This window comes from Nymphaea colorata, chromosome 5 (assembly GCF_008831285.2).
Source record: "Nymphaea colorata isolate Beijing-Zhang1983 chromosome 5, ASM883128v2, whole genome shotgun sequence".
NCBI classification, from domain to species: domain Eukaryota; kingdom Viridiplantae; phylum Streptophyta; class Magnoliopsida; order Nymphaeales; family Nymphaeaceae; genus Nymphaea; species Nymphaea colorata.
The window spans coordinates 57358-70910 of NC_045142.1; the positions used below are offsets into that span (position 1 = coordinate 57358).

Here is a 13553-nt window from a genome sequence, read left to right on the forward strand (position 1 = left end):
AAAAAAAAAGAAAAAAAAAGAAAGAATTGATACGGACGGCATCACAATTCTCTCTCCCAGGTTTTTGTAAACCCGCCCCTCCGGCTGAGGGTGGACATTTGGTCTGAATGCTATTAATCTTAAGGACTCGCCCACGAGTCCATGAAGCCTATGTGAAGTGTTTGGCTCTCTTTTTCTCAAATTTGAAGCCAAAAAACTCTGCATGTCCACATTGCGTGTATGCATGTGATTAAAGTAGAGAAGAGGCAGTCATGGACGTATTTGTATTTGCAAGTGTACTGGTTTACTTTAGGGTAGCTCGATGCTTCGGCGATTGCAGACTTCTGATGCTGCACATCTGCATTTACTTCGCGTGGCAAAACGCAAAAGGCCGGTAGTATCGACCACGTCCTAGGCATGTGTTTGCCTCACGTCTGCTATGTAGCCGCCCTGTTCAAGCACTCATACGCAGCCGAAAGAACGAAACCCGTCGGATATCTGTGAAGCAACTTTCTGATGCCTGTGTTATTACTTTTGCTCTCCTGTAGAGAGACACTCGCAGCAGCTCTCCGCTTTGGCTTGGAAGCATTTACGTTGTCCGGGAAGCGTGGCCTTGTAGTATTTGCCGGCCATATAAGCAATTTCATCTTCTTATGTTGTTTTCGTTGATAACCGGTTAATGTCCTCGGAAAGTCGTAGGACGTGACCTGAGCCGGGAGGACCTGTTCTGTGTGAGATTAGGCGTGAGCATTGGCAAACAAGCTGAACAAATTGAGCGATTCAGATGCGAAGAGGGAAGTACTTTTCAATATATGCTGTTGCAAGAGATAAATATTACATGCATGAAACCTAAAAATGTATTCGAATCGAACAACGAAAAGGTTCAAGTTTTTCGATGGATGTAACTTAGTTGATCATAAAAATCACATCTAGTATAGTTCAAAGGGAACTAAATGACCATCCATTACATTACATTTTCTTCAGACGGCCTGCCTGCCTGGTGGTCTTTGCAGCATTTAACCAGAAAGAAGGAGACTTGTAGTTCGAGTCATTGATAAGGAGCCCACAAACTCGCATCCAACAAATCAAATCATTTAGCTGGCTGAGCTATGGTCAGCGTTTACCGTAGTTTGCGGTATTTAAAAGCCACTTTCATGCCATTGTACTTAGTTGAATTGATTTTCGGAGATTCTCTTTTAATTACAGCCGAGAGAAAATGGAAATGAACTGAAAAAGGAATGCTTGCACTTGATTCATCAAATTATTAAGTAGCTTGGTTTCTCTTGGGTCTTGAAGTGTTTGCTAATATCACTAGTAGAGCTTAAGCTCGATACAAGACGAGTTTATACGGTTGGGAATGCAATTTAACTCTTACAAAGTCAACTAAGCACAATTAATTTTGGTATTTAGGATGTGAATTTTACTCAAATTTATGAAGATAACGAAGGGAGAAACTGAAACGATAGTAACAAATAAAAACACTAGCAGGGACCATGTGATAACCAGTGTTGCAAGAAACGGCCAAGTTGAATTCATATAACAATTTAGGGGGATGAAGAATGGGGAGAAAGTGTCCGCCTAGATGTACGGATATTGTATACATTTTTCTTTAAACATTTAAATGAATTTAAATGTCCAAAAAAGGGGGAAAAATGTCTATGTTACTTCGTTTTCTGAAGCCATTTAATAAGTCTGCACACGTGGTTTGAAAATCATGTTTAAAAAAAATAACTGCAGTTCATTTCCGGTCGCAACGTTTGCTTCAGAACTAGTAAGTATGGAAAAGAACAATAATAGGAGACGAAGGACCACGTTTAAGTACTGCGAGACGGTCAAGGGTAACGACCTGGCCTTCAATTTTGGCCGTTGTTGCTTGTGAGGGGGCACTGGAGGAAAATATGGAAAAGAAGAATTCGAAATTGGCCCTCCAAGATTTTTTTCGGATGAGCTGAGCTGAGAGACGGACGCGAGGCCGAGGAGAGAGGGAGAAGGGGCGTGGGGCGCGAAGATGTAGAAAGGCTGGAGACGGCGTCATCGAACACAAAGCTATTCGGACGTTTCTTTCTCCTTCTGTTCTCCTCCCTTTCCATCTCAGAATCCACGGAAGAAGAAGAAGAAGAAGAAAAAGAAAAAGAAAAAGAAGATTTTGCTTCCATGTGGGAAGGCGTGCTGCAATGGCGGCAAATTCCTGCATTTCAGCCGCTAGGATGTGGTAACTCGGGGAGCACTGCTCAACCGTCCTCGAGGAATGTGGGACTTGGGAGTTTCGCATCTCTTCTCCTGGACAAAGAGGAGGTGGACAAGAAGAAGGGAAAGCAGAGCGCAATGTTTAGTCCACCTTGTTTCCCCAGCGCAGAGCAGCTCCGGAAGCACCCGTTGGCGCTTCTGTCCTTCGTGCCCAAGGACGTTGTCCTCTTCTGTGCTGGCGCCCTTGCTGGTGCCGCTGCCAAGACCGTTACCGCTCCACTTGATAGAATCAAACTGCTCATGCAGGTCTCTGTATTTCTACTTCCAGCATCATTCTCTTCTCTCAATCCTTACAACCAGCCTCTGATTTTATCAGTTATACTTGTTTGACTGTGCCTTTGCGTTCCACATCTTAAACCGCTCCCTCAGACTCAAGTTTTTCCTTTTCGGCGCTTTCTGTGATTCCAGACTCATGGTTTGCGGGCTGCCGAAGTAACTACGACGAAGGGCATCGGATTCCTTGAGGTTAGTTTTCTGCTCCCAGAGCAGATGCTTTGTTACTCTTGTTTTCTCATGCTACTGGTGGCATTGAGTTCGTATATAAAACAGACACTAAAAAGAAAGAAAAAGGAAAATCTAGTTTCGACCTTTACGACCCAAAGGTTTTGTTGTCTAAAGCAGAGATAAAAGACAAGCATGGCACGTCAACGGGCAGGCAATCACCAAAATCTTGAACGTGGAGCTTCTGCATTCTCATGCATGCAAGGCATAAATATGGCAACGTACTTGAGAATATTTTTTCCTAAACAGTTAAGAGCGTCCTGTTTCCGTGTGTCTCGCTCTCTTGAACATTTTTTCTATCCATCTTCGTTGGAGGGCACCGCGAAGGTGTCACCTAAACCGTAACGATATCGGCAAGCTTACGTCCTCCAGCTTCCAGTCCTTAAACTTTTAATGCAGCATTGGGTTAGGCAACCTTGCTCTCCGCAAGGCTTAATTCTCTGCTTAGACATGTACAATTCACAAAATATCTAAGATTCTAAATTCCTAAGTTAACCTTATGGCCCTGCAAAATAGTTGACAAAGAGTTGGCATTTGGCAAAATATTCTTTCGCTGAACAAATATATGCTAATATGCTATCTGCTACTGCTGGTGGTTGATTGTTCATGTTTTTGTCTTTGCTTTCCTTATTAGCGTAGTTGTCCACGTATCTTCTCTACAGTTCCACTGCGAGCTTTCCTTACCTTCAGTACTTCGTTTTCCACACCTGCATATTGCACTTTACTATCTTAAAAGACGATCTGGAAAGAGCTTTTAGCAATGACTATGTGATTAGGCATGTCGATACATACTCCAGATAAACGTCTTCTTTTAGGAATCACATTCTTGATGCCTGGGTTGCAGGTGTGATACCCTAGACAAAGGATAAATCATGTAATAAATGTAATTTTGAATGGAAGGTAGTAAATTCTTTTGTAGCTTTCAACCACCTGCTGACACTATGTGATATCAGGCCTTAACAATGATAGGGAAGGAGGACGGTGTTAAAGGGTACTGGAAAGGGAATCTTCCTCAGGTATCTTTCTTAGCATGTTAGCTGCATTTTTTTCTATATCTTCACCTCGTCTCTGGAATATCTGTTGTCGCTGTTGCTTTTCAGGTCATAAGAATTATACCATATAGTGCCGTTCAGCTGTTTTCATATGAAGTGTACAAGGTACCAGTGTCCGATTCTACTGTAGAATTTTCTATGGATTCACTACTTGCATGTTACATTTTCTTTTCATTTTCTAAAAGGTTATTGTGTCTTCGGAACAAGAAGTTCATATCTGACCATTTTTTACATTAATTAAAAAATAGGGAATAGAGCAAAGAAAATTTTTAGTGCCCATTGCTTTTTTCTGGTTGTTCTAAGCTGTCGAGCAAAGGAGACTTCACTTTTAGCAAGTTTAATGCTTCCATCAGCTTCATAAGTCATTTAAAGCTAGCTGGCCACTGGCTATTGCCTGGCACATGAACGAAATGCCATGAAGTGATTTACCCATGGAGTATCTGATTTTGAGTAAGATAATAATGTGGATGCCAAAATGGCTTATGGTTAGTCCATGGAAGCTTTGCAACTCCGGTTTGCAAACAAGTTATTCAAATTCCCTGGGCCCTCACTTTTTTTATTGGAGCAAAAGCATCCAATATCAGGAGAAAGAAGAGGAAAATATCTCTGTGATTGTCTCTGCTTGTCTATGCATGCATAAATGCATTAGCTCGTTCTGTTTCATGATTTACTTGTTTGTTATCATGTTTAATTGTAATCACCATCTTATCTATGTTTCATTTTCTTATGTAGAAACTTCTCAAAGGGAAAGATGAGCAGCTTTCTGTTGCTGGTAGATTGATTGCTGGAGCTTGTGCTGGCATGACGTCTACTCTTGTATGTTAACATAAGTGTCACGAGAAGGTCTGCAATGTTGTGGTCATTCTCTGGTTTGAGATTGAAATAAATGATGCTTTTTTGGTAGGTAACATATCCTTTAGATGTTCTAAGATTAAGGCTGGCTGTTGATGCAAGCCATAAAACAATGGCTCAGGTATTAATTGCAATGTTCAGTTTCAATAGCTTCTTGTTCAAAGCATCAGAGACCTAAAATTCTTATTTCTTCCTTGTTCTAGACATTTTTTAACTTGAATTTTACATGGGGAATTCATTTCAGGCTGTTCTAAACATGTTAGAAAGTGAGGGAATAGCTTCTTTTTATTGTGGTCTTGGACCTTCTCTTCTTAGCGTAGCTCCCTACATCGCCATCAACTTTTGCATTTTTGACTTGTGAGGTTACATTTTTCTGATTGGAAAATATGGTATCTTTTCATGAGATCCAGATGGATTAAGCTTGAAATGGTTTACTTTTTGCTTATTAGGGTTAAGAAATCTCTTCCTGCAAAATACCAAAATCAACCCGAATCATCACTTGCCACTGCGCTGGCATCAGCAGCTCTTGCTACTCTCATGTGTTATCCTTTGGATACTGTGAGAAGGCAGATGCAAATGAAGGATTCACCGTACAAATCTGTACTGGAAGCTTTTCCAGGTAATTTTCCAATCTTGTATGAGTAGAAAAGTTACCTGAGAACAACTTTGTGGCACACCACTTTAACAAAATTTACTCTTGCAGTAAATTCTATTTCATGTATTCTTCCTTTTGTTCGTCTGATTGTTTGCTTGAAACATTTTTTTGCCCCTTGTTTATACAGTTAGTGAAGCTTCCTTTAATTATCCAATTGGTTTGTACTTATTTCACACATCATTGCACATGCTCTTAATAGTTGTGTTTGGGAGAGAGCAGGGGAGAGAGAGAGAGAGAAAGCTGCAAGCTATCTGTGGAGTGTGGACTTGACAGGAAGTAGTTTTGCTCTATTCTATTGAGAGGTTCACCATCTTCCTTTTTTTTTTCTCATGTCAGTGAGTTTGCAGCATACATTTGATTGGGCCTCTCAAACAGGAAAAAAGATAGACAATCCTAGTTTGAAAAGAATGAAAAAAAAAATCACTAATCCATTTGTCTGTCAACCTGGAAGCCAATTAAGCAAATTTCTGCTGCATCACGTATGATTTTTTGGTTAAAGATTATCATCTCAGAATAAATCATGTCGCAATTTGAACTCTGTATGCTTGCCAACCTTGGGTTACGCCTAACAGTCAATGTCTCAAAACAGATTTCCTAGTTTATCAATCTTTTATTTGATGGTTTTTGACTTATTTGCATGAAAAGTGCCTCATCTCTTGGTATATTTTGAATTTCTTACTTAGGTTTTCCAACTCATGTTATTCTTATTTGATTTATTTCTTTTACCTTGTACTTTTTGAAGAGACATGTATGTTCTAATTTCCACCAAGAAACCTCAGCAGTTCTGTAATAATAATGACAGGAATTTGTTCGCATAAGCAGGTATTATGGCACGTGATGGGACTGTTGGGTTGTATAGAGGTTTTCTTCCAAATGCTCTAAAGAACCTACCAAACAGCAGGTCTCGCGCTTACCTTATTTTGCTGTTTCAGCCCTGAGATCGTGGTTGATTGGGACTTTTATGTTTTACTGTCTTGCAGCATTCGCTTGACTACATTTGATTGGGTTAAAGGCCTTGTTGCAACAAGCCAAAAGGAGATGCAGAGATTGATGGATGAAAATTGAGAAAGGGTGGCTTCCTTCCATGAATAACTCTTGTTCCGGTTGATTTCTGCTGTCTTAAGATGGCTGCTGTTGTTGTCAATCTGATTTTTTGATCGTCAAGTTCGTCTAATAAGGTTTTGAATGGGGGGCATGATTATCATTGTTTGGCTTATCTGGAAAGCCAGGACGACCAGTGATTGTTTCCTTTTCTCTTTTAGCTAGGTGTGAAGTTCTTTCTGTTGCGACTCTCTCTTCAGCTGGTTGAGACCGGCGTGTGCAATATTGCTGAACAGTAGTACGTCCAGAGAAATTAAACATCAAATGACCATTATGTTTGACACGTCGTTAAAATAAAGAAATAACGTTGAAAGCCAAAGGATACTGATAATTGGCTGACAACTAACAGGCAATTGTAATGAAAAGTTAGTGTCATATCCGGCTGGGCGTGATCGTTGAATCTCATCAGTCTATGTAGGGGAGTGTAGAAGTAACGGGGACGAAAGTCAGGAGGTGAATGAAACTTTGGCGACGAATTAATTTGGAGTGCCTGTTGGGATGGGATCTTTCAGCATATATATGTAACGTAAGAGTATAATGCGTTACCACTACCTTTGCGCAAAATTAGATGAAACATAGTTAGCTTTGATATAGAGTTTCATGTATGTAGTACCGTTCTGTTACTTATGATGATAATATAATAATAGTAATACAAAGGCCAATAAAGTTAACGTAGAGAGTTGGATGTTTGGGTTGAGACGTGGCGTCATCATTGTAGTCCTTTTCTCAACGGGGGAATGTCGGTTGAGCTGTCCCCGTGTGGTGGAAGGGACTTGAGCAATTCGCTTTCTCGCCCGCGCAGCGTCCCCGTTAATACTTTTGCTTCCACCACAATTAAACGGGAGATATCGGCTCAATGCTGTCGGCGTTTTTGAGCAATGAAGGAAAAGAGCGAGAGAGAGCAACCGTGTGCGACAGACAGATTCATTTTGACAGAGCTTCCAAGTGGCCGCAGGAGTTGGCTCAGGGCACCACTTTGTCGTCCCTGATGCAATCCACCCAATAGAGGATGGAAGTGAGGGTGTTGCAGGTGGAGGTGAAGCCCAGGCGGTCCGACTTCTCCCTGCTCACCAGCAATTTGAAGGGCATCCGGAAGAGGGAGTCCAAGAACCCCCAGTTCGCGAGCTCCTCCATCCTCGTCCGGAGCAACCCGTTCTTCTGCACGATCTCCTCCCACACCACACCCTTATCACCCATCGCCTTCACATAAGAGAACTCCTCCGAGAAGAAGGGATCGTCTCCACGCCCCGCAGGTGCGGCCAGTCCGAACTTGGCCGCCAGAGCGGGCCACACCTCCTTCCACGTGAAGGGAGAGCCATTGACAACATTGAAGGCTTCGCCGTCCATAAGCACCAAGGCGCCCTCTTCGCTGCCTCGATCTGGATCTTCGCGCTGCTGCAGCTTCGGTCCTGCGGTTGCCGCCCAGATCTGCTGCTCTGCCACCAATCTGGCGTCCGACGCGTCCAAGCAGGCCTCCTCCCAGCATTGCCTGCTGCCGCCGAACAGAAAAGGCAGGCCCAGGTGCTTGCATACGCTGCCGTAGACGCACAGGCTCCCCATCACGTTCAGTTCGGTCCTCAGGGAGTTGCCCATCAAGAGGCCCGGGCGATGCACCGACCATCCGACTTTGCCTGATAGTCTCTGTCTCGCCACCTCCTCCAGCGTGTAGTAGAAGTTGATGCGGTTGGCAGGTCGGGGACTCTCCTCATCGTAATAGTAGGAGTAGTCGACGCCATCTGCAGTCGTGGCCCTCTTGCTGATTATCGCTGTCACGTTCGATGTCTCACCGTCCTCATCACTATGATCGCCGTCGCTCCGAACGTCGTGGCCACCCACAGATAAGTAGTGGGCCGTTCCTGTTTGCAGCGAAAAATGCTTCGGTGACTTGGCTGCACCAAGCACCGCGTCCAGGGCATTGGCTATCATGCTTTCGTTCTGCGCACACCCTTCTTGGGAATCCGCGGAGAACTCGCTGCACCAAGTAACCCAGAAGATGTGGGTAACGTCCTGTAATTGGGACAACTTGTCCATCGTCTCCTTCCGGTCTAGAAGGTCACAGGGGATGAAGATGCAGTCCGGAGAAGGCAGGTTTCTCCGAGCGACGCCATACACTTTCCATCCTCTTCTCTTCAGGATGGCTGCAATCTCTTTCCCTACGAGTCCCGTTACCCCCAGGATGAGGGCGACGTTAATGTCTCCTCCCTGGAGATTAATGGAGAGCTCCATTGGTTTTGCTGTTCCTGCTTCCATTGGACCAACCAACCAACACCAATGCGCGCAGCCTTGATCCTGTGATTCGTGTTCCGCTACTTTGTAAATGACCTATGCTTTCCTTTTTTTTGTTTTCCCTCTCTCCTCGTAACTGGCAGTCAATTGTTGCTACCCCTAGCAGGTGGTGATCGCTGTGAATATGCGAGCTAATGGAAGGCTAAGACCTTTATATAGTTTAACATACGCGTCAAGGGTGCGTGGCTAGCTTTCATTGGGACCACTTCTTTATTTGTGCGTGGTTGGCTTTATATAAATACGATAACGAAGGCTACAGGAGAAGAGGCCTTCTTCCCGATCTCTTTACACAATGCTTTCTTCCACTCTAAATGCTTTACGTTATCATGGGTGTCAGCTGTACCTTGTTCTGGTTATTTGTTTATATTATTTGACCGTTGGTGTCTCTCAAGTTGCATGCCATCCTCAGCCGGTGCAACAGAGCTAGATGTCGAAATGGACGGGTTAGAACGACGATCGACTAGGCCTCGGTATCCGCTCCCTTGCATGTCGGCGTAGGAGTTAATGGGCATGCTTTATGGAAGTGGGTGCGATTATGACGTCGTGTCGCGAAGTCGTCCGGCCAGCTTGCCCCTTGGGCGGTAAGTTCATCCATGCATATATATATATATATATATATATATAAGCGTCAAATTAATGAGGGACGAGGGTTTTAGATAACCCGGCCGTCTCCTCTCCATGTTGTTCTCATTAGGGCGTTTCACCTTATATATGTTAGCTTAATTTAGCGTTTCTGCCTGCGATATGAATTGATGGCATTTTGCCCCACTCACACCGGCCCATCAAAAGCACGCTAGCTCTCATCCTTCTCCTTTTTTATTATTAGTCATGTTCCTCCACTGCTGGCTTCCTTAACTATTAAAGTCAACTAATATTTTAATCCCTATTCTCTCTCTGTCCTGTGAAGCAAAGACGTTGAAATTAAATATGGAGTTAAGTGATCAAAGACATCAGCTTACAAAAAGGGCAGAAAAAAAGAAGAAGAAAAAGAGTCAGTCCATTCTACTTTGATTGAAGTATAATACATACCGTCATATCCTTCAACTTACAGCTGTCACAGGACCACCCATGGATGTACGTACATTTCCACAGCTTTGCGGTAAACTGATGAACGAGAAATTAAGTATGCAAGACGTGGTGAGATCGTAAGACCACCCTCACCTCTATCTAATCACGGTTGCCCTGACCTCTATCCAATCACAGCTGGTTGTGTGCAGAGAGGCGTGTTGGTAAATTAAAAAAAAAAGAAAAGAAATGTTTTTTAGTTTTTTATTTTTATTTTTATTTTTGTTCTAAAAAAGTTTTTGGTTGTATGTGCATGGTAACCATATTGGTAAACGAAAATTCCGTGCACAACGCATATAATCTGGTTTGCTCGATAGAATACATACAAAAAATTGAAAGATTTTTCAATCTAAAGAAACCCATGAATAATAATAATAATAATAATAATAATAATAATAATTAATAATAATCATCATCATCATCATCATCATAAAAGAGAGAGAGAGAGAGAGAGGGGGAGAACACGAATATATGGACAAGCACCGCTAGTCATCACTTACTAATAGGCCCAAATGTTGATAATTAATAAAGCCGGACGATACCATGACACAAAATTCGATGTTGTTCCTTAATTTAGAAGAGCGAAACGATGAAGAAAGCGTATATGACTCATGGGTGCGCGCTTTAAATATCACATTGCATAGTTCATATTTGCAGGAGGTTAATGCACTTTGCTTCTGCCAGTTCAAAAGTTGTACACAGCATTAATAGCGTATCTGGTTAACAATATAAATGATCAGTTGATGAACACCCAAATTAAGTGAAACGGCCTGATTTAAATTGATAGCTTAATTTCCTTCATAGAATATATGTATGTAGCTAGGTTTGCTGATTTTGTCTTAATTTGTAGATGAGGCACTTTACATGCAGTCCATTCTGCTGCCAGTTAAATATTATTACGTCGACGCAGGCTCAAAAATTGATTACAACTTATGTTATTGGTTTGCTAGAAAAGCAATTAGGTCAAATACTGTTGGGGCGGGGAGTACCACTTATTTTATTTGCCCATGTTTAATTATTTGCTGAAAACATCTAACTAATTTATCACCATACTTAATTAAGTCACCACACGTCTTAATAAAGCAGATCGATTGGTCAAGCTTGGAAGGCGTAGCCGACTATAATACTATATAGCTAGTCGGAGGCATGAAGGAATTACCTCCACTTGTGCAGGCTTGCCCTCCAAATGACTGTCAGCAACAAGACCAATGCAATACATTCAACTTAGCTATCCCACCCACTCCCCCGTACGTGGAGCCGCGTTTTGACCTAACTACGTCTTTTCCATAGGATGTACTTTTAGACAAGTTAAGAGTGTGCTAGCGTTTGCGATCATGTGGAAGATAGCAAGCTTCTTCAAGGCGGGATTAACCATCGTTTGCGCCTTGGCCTCCTCTACTGCCATGGCGATCTTGAGGATGGTGGGATTACTACCTTCCCGGCCGTTGAGAAAAACCTTCTTATCACAACAATCGCTGACGTTAATAGCCGTCGGGAGATGAATGGGTCATGCCTGACATGCATAACCGTTGGGATTCAAAATCATTAATCTTAAGACACAGTTTTCAACCGTTGAGATACAAACAGGTTTCGATGGCCAATATTACTGTTGGAATTACTATTATTTTACCAACCATTGCAACCATTGGAATAGAAATGATTTCTGATCAACTACTAAAACCGTTGGTAAATTTGTGAGTGCATCTCTCTCTCTCTCTCTATATATATATATATATATAGTATCAAGACAAAATAACGTTTATTGTATCATATGATAGATAATATACACAATTGTCCGTTTACATAATACAATAAATTGTTTATGAAATACAACAAATTGGCCATTGCATAATGCGTAAGCATTACTATACATGTCAATCCCACAGCTCATAGTACTTACTTGCCACATTTTGAGTGCCAATTTGCAGCATGTAGTATCCTGGATACCTTTAGCTGGTCATTTGATGTCGACGTGGAAGGAGCCTGCAAAAATGTTCACGTGTTATAAGTGGGATGCAGACCTGCGGTTCATTTATTTAGGGAAGCGACTTCAGTGTCCAGTTTCACCTTACTACTGATAAAAATGGATCCGCAGCTACAAGCACAAGGGCTTCACTATAAGGAATATTGGTCGATTTTGTTAAGTGGGATCCAAGCTCATTTATGTACGAAGACGACTTCAATATCCAGTTTCACCATGCTAATAATAAGAACGAATGCAAAACTACACGCACAATTATGTAGGGAACCAAATCTACCCCCCAGTTTCACTGTACTAATAATAAGAATGGATCTACACACCTCCCTTTGAAAAGTTTAGTCAAGTATATAAATTTGTAAGAAATCTTAAAACACTTATAAGGATGTTATATTTAAGTGATCTGTTGCCTGGTTTCCCAATCGTTTTAGGGCTGGAACAATAGTAGAGGTGGGGGGTGCGGGGTGAGATTTGTTCAACCAAGGACCGGAAGCCGGTGTGGGAGTGGATCCAGATATTATAATTGTAACTGGGTTCCAAAACTATGGATCATTTTTGTGAACCACCTTTATTCCAAGGAATGATAATAAATCCGACTTAGATTACATATCCTGAACTGCTTAAATCAATTAGATATGAAAAAAGTAATTTTCTCATTCTGACCAAATCAAAAGTATTTGTAGAACGAAAAAATCATTAGCCCTCAAGCGTGGAGGGAATGGGATCTATACATAAATTGGTTAATAAGTGAATGGAAAAAAACTTTTATAAATTATATTGCTTAAGCTATAGAGGAATTTGTGGACCAAGAATGAAGAGTGATAAAAACTTATAATAGAGACATCCAACTAAAACAGTATAAGATCTATTTGGATTTAAGAAATGCACTCGAATTTACATAAATATCTAATTGGATTTGGATTCAGACTTGGATCAGATTTGATTTTTAAATAAATGTCATATATTCAATGTCCATACATTTTGAAAGTCAATTTTTAACATAGCCAGAAGGTGATTTGGATTCAAATTTGAATGTGAACTTAAAAATTGAATTCAGATCAGATCTTGATTGTGATTTTGGTTCGGATTCAGATATGATTGAGTTTTCTTCAAATGTATTTGAATTCAAATTTAAATTTGAATATATGAACATTCGAAAAAGCTGATAAGACTAAGAGTATGTTCTATTTGAATCTGGCCCTTCGACATCTCATTTCACCGTCTAGTTTCACCGTACTAATAATAAGTAAGTTTGTCTGGCAATATTGTAGATGCGAGAGAAGGAAAGAGAGAAAATAATTTCAATCAAATGGATGAATGTAACGTTAACTATACTTATAAAAGCCTTAACACTACAGCCTCTAAGAATGTCCTATACTTTAGGAGCAGATGGAGCAACGGTTTCTTTATGTACCTTATAACATTTCTGTCGTGTGAGTGAACGAAACCAGCAGAAACATGGTCGATTCCAGAGCTGTGGTTTGATTGAGGGTATTCGCTGAGTCTCACTATTTTTAGAAAAGTGATGGTTGTTCGGCAACAGATATCATAGTGCTGAAACTTGACTAATTAGAATCTCAACTCACTCACACATTCTCCTCTTGCCATTGCTTATGTTACATCTAATATTAATTTGGGGTCAAGCTAGTTTTAGTTTTAGCGCTCAACCCATGAATTGCGGCGCTTTTAAAATGCTTCCTGTGTGGTGCAAAACCAATTACCGCGGAAGCCACCACCCTCTCAGGGCACCTCATGGGTGGGTTAAATGTTAAGTTTGCTACTCCCAGAGTCTTGCTTATAAAAGACGGCACTCTTCAACCATTCATTAGAGGAGAAA

At 41.4% G+C, this 13553-nt stretch overlaps 2 protein-coding genes across 3 annotated transcripts; one reads left to right on the top strand and one right to left on the bottom strand.

Moving 5' to 3' along the window:
- Nucleotides 1-1892: 1892 nt before the first annotated feature.
- LOC116254029 (thylakoid ADP,ATP carrier protein, chloroplastic-like) lies at nucleotides 1893-6668 on the top strand. 2 transcript variants are annotated; one of them, XM_031629053.2, is made up of 10 exons: nucleotides 1893-2472; nucleotides 2635-2691; nucleotides 3681-3743; nucleotides 3828-3884; nucleotides 4512-4595; nucleotides 4684-4752; nucleotides 4876-4988; nucleotides 5081-5250; nucleotides 6089-6187; nucleotides 6267-6668. In XM_031629053.2, the coding sequence occupies exons 1-9, from the start codon at nucleotides 2134-2136 to the stop codon at nucleotides 6166-6168; spliced, it is 1032 nt and encodes a 343-aa protein (XP_031484913.1). In that variant the 5' UTR covers nucleotides 1893-2133; the 3' UTR covers nucleotides 6169-6187; nucleotides 6267-6668. The 2 variants fall into 2 exon arrangements, with proteins under 2 accessions (XP_031484913.1, XP_031484910.1); XM_031629050.2 differs by having other exon boundaries at nucleotides 1895-2472; nucleotides 6109-6187.
- Nucleotides 6669-6951: 283 nt separating this feature from the next.
- Nucleotides 6952-8910, bottom strand: LOC116254695 (3-oxo-Delta(4,5)-steroid 5-beta-reductase). Its single transcript, XM_031630236.2, has one exon. The coding sequence runs from the start codon at nucleotides 8635-8637 to the stop codon at nucleotides 7351-7353; it is 1287 nt and encodes a 428-aa protein (XP_031486096.1). The 5' UTR covers nucleotides 8638-8910; the 3' UTR covers nucleotides 6952-7350.
- Between the last annotated feature and the right edge of the window lie 4643 nt (nucleotides 8911-13553).

What these genes read in the sequence shown, in the direction of transcription:
- LOC116254029 (XM_031629050.2), top strand. Translation starts at nt 2,134, where the DNA reads ATGTGGGAAGGCGTGCTGCAATGGCGGCAAATTCCTGCATTTCAGCCG. An exon ending in GAATCAAACTGCTCATGCAG is followed by an intron (nt 2,473 to 2,634) that starts GTCTCTGTATTT and finishes CTGTGATTCCAG; the next exon opens with ACTCATGGTTTGCGGGCTGC. An exon ending in AAGAACCTACCAAACAGCAG is followed by an intron (nt 6,188 to 6,266) that starts GTCTCGCGCTTA and finishes ACTGTCTTGCAG; the next exon opens with CATTCGCTTGACTACATTTG.
- LOC116254695 (XM_031630236.2), bottom strand. Translation starts at nt 8,637, where the DNA reads ATGGAAGCAGGAACAGCAAAACCAATGGAGCTCTCCATTAATCTCCAG.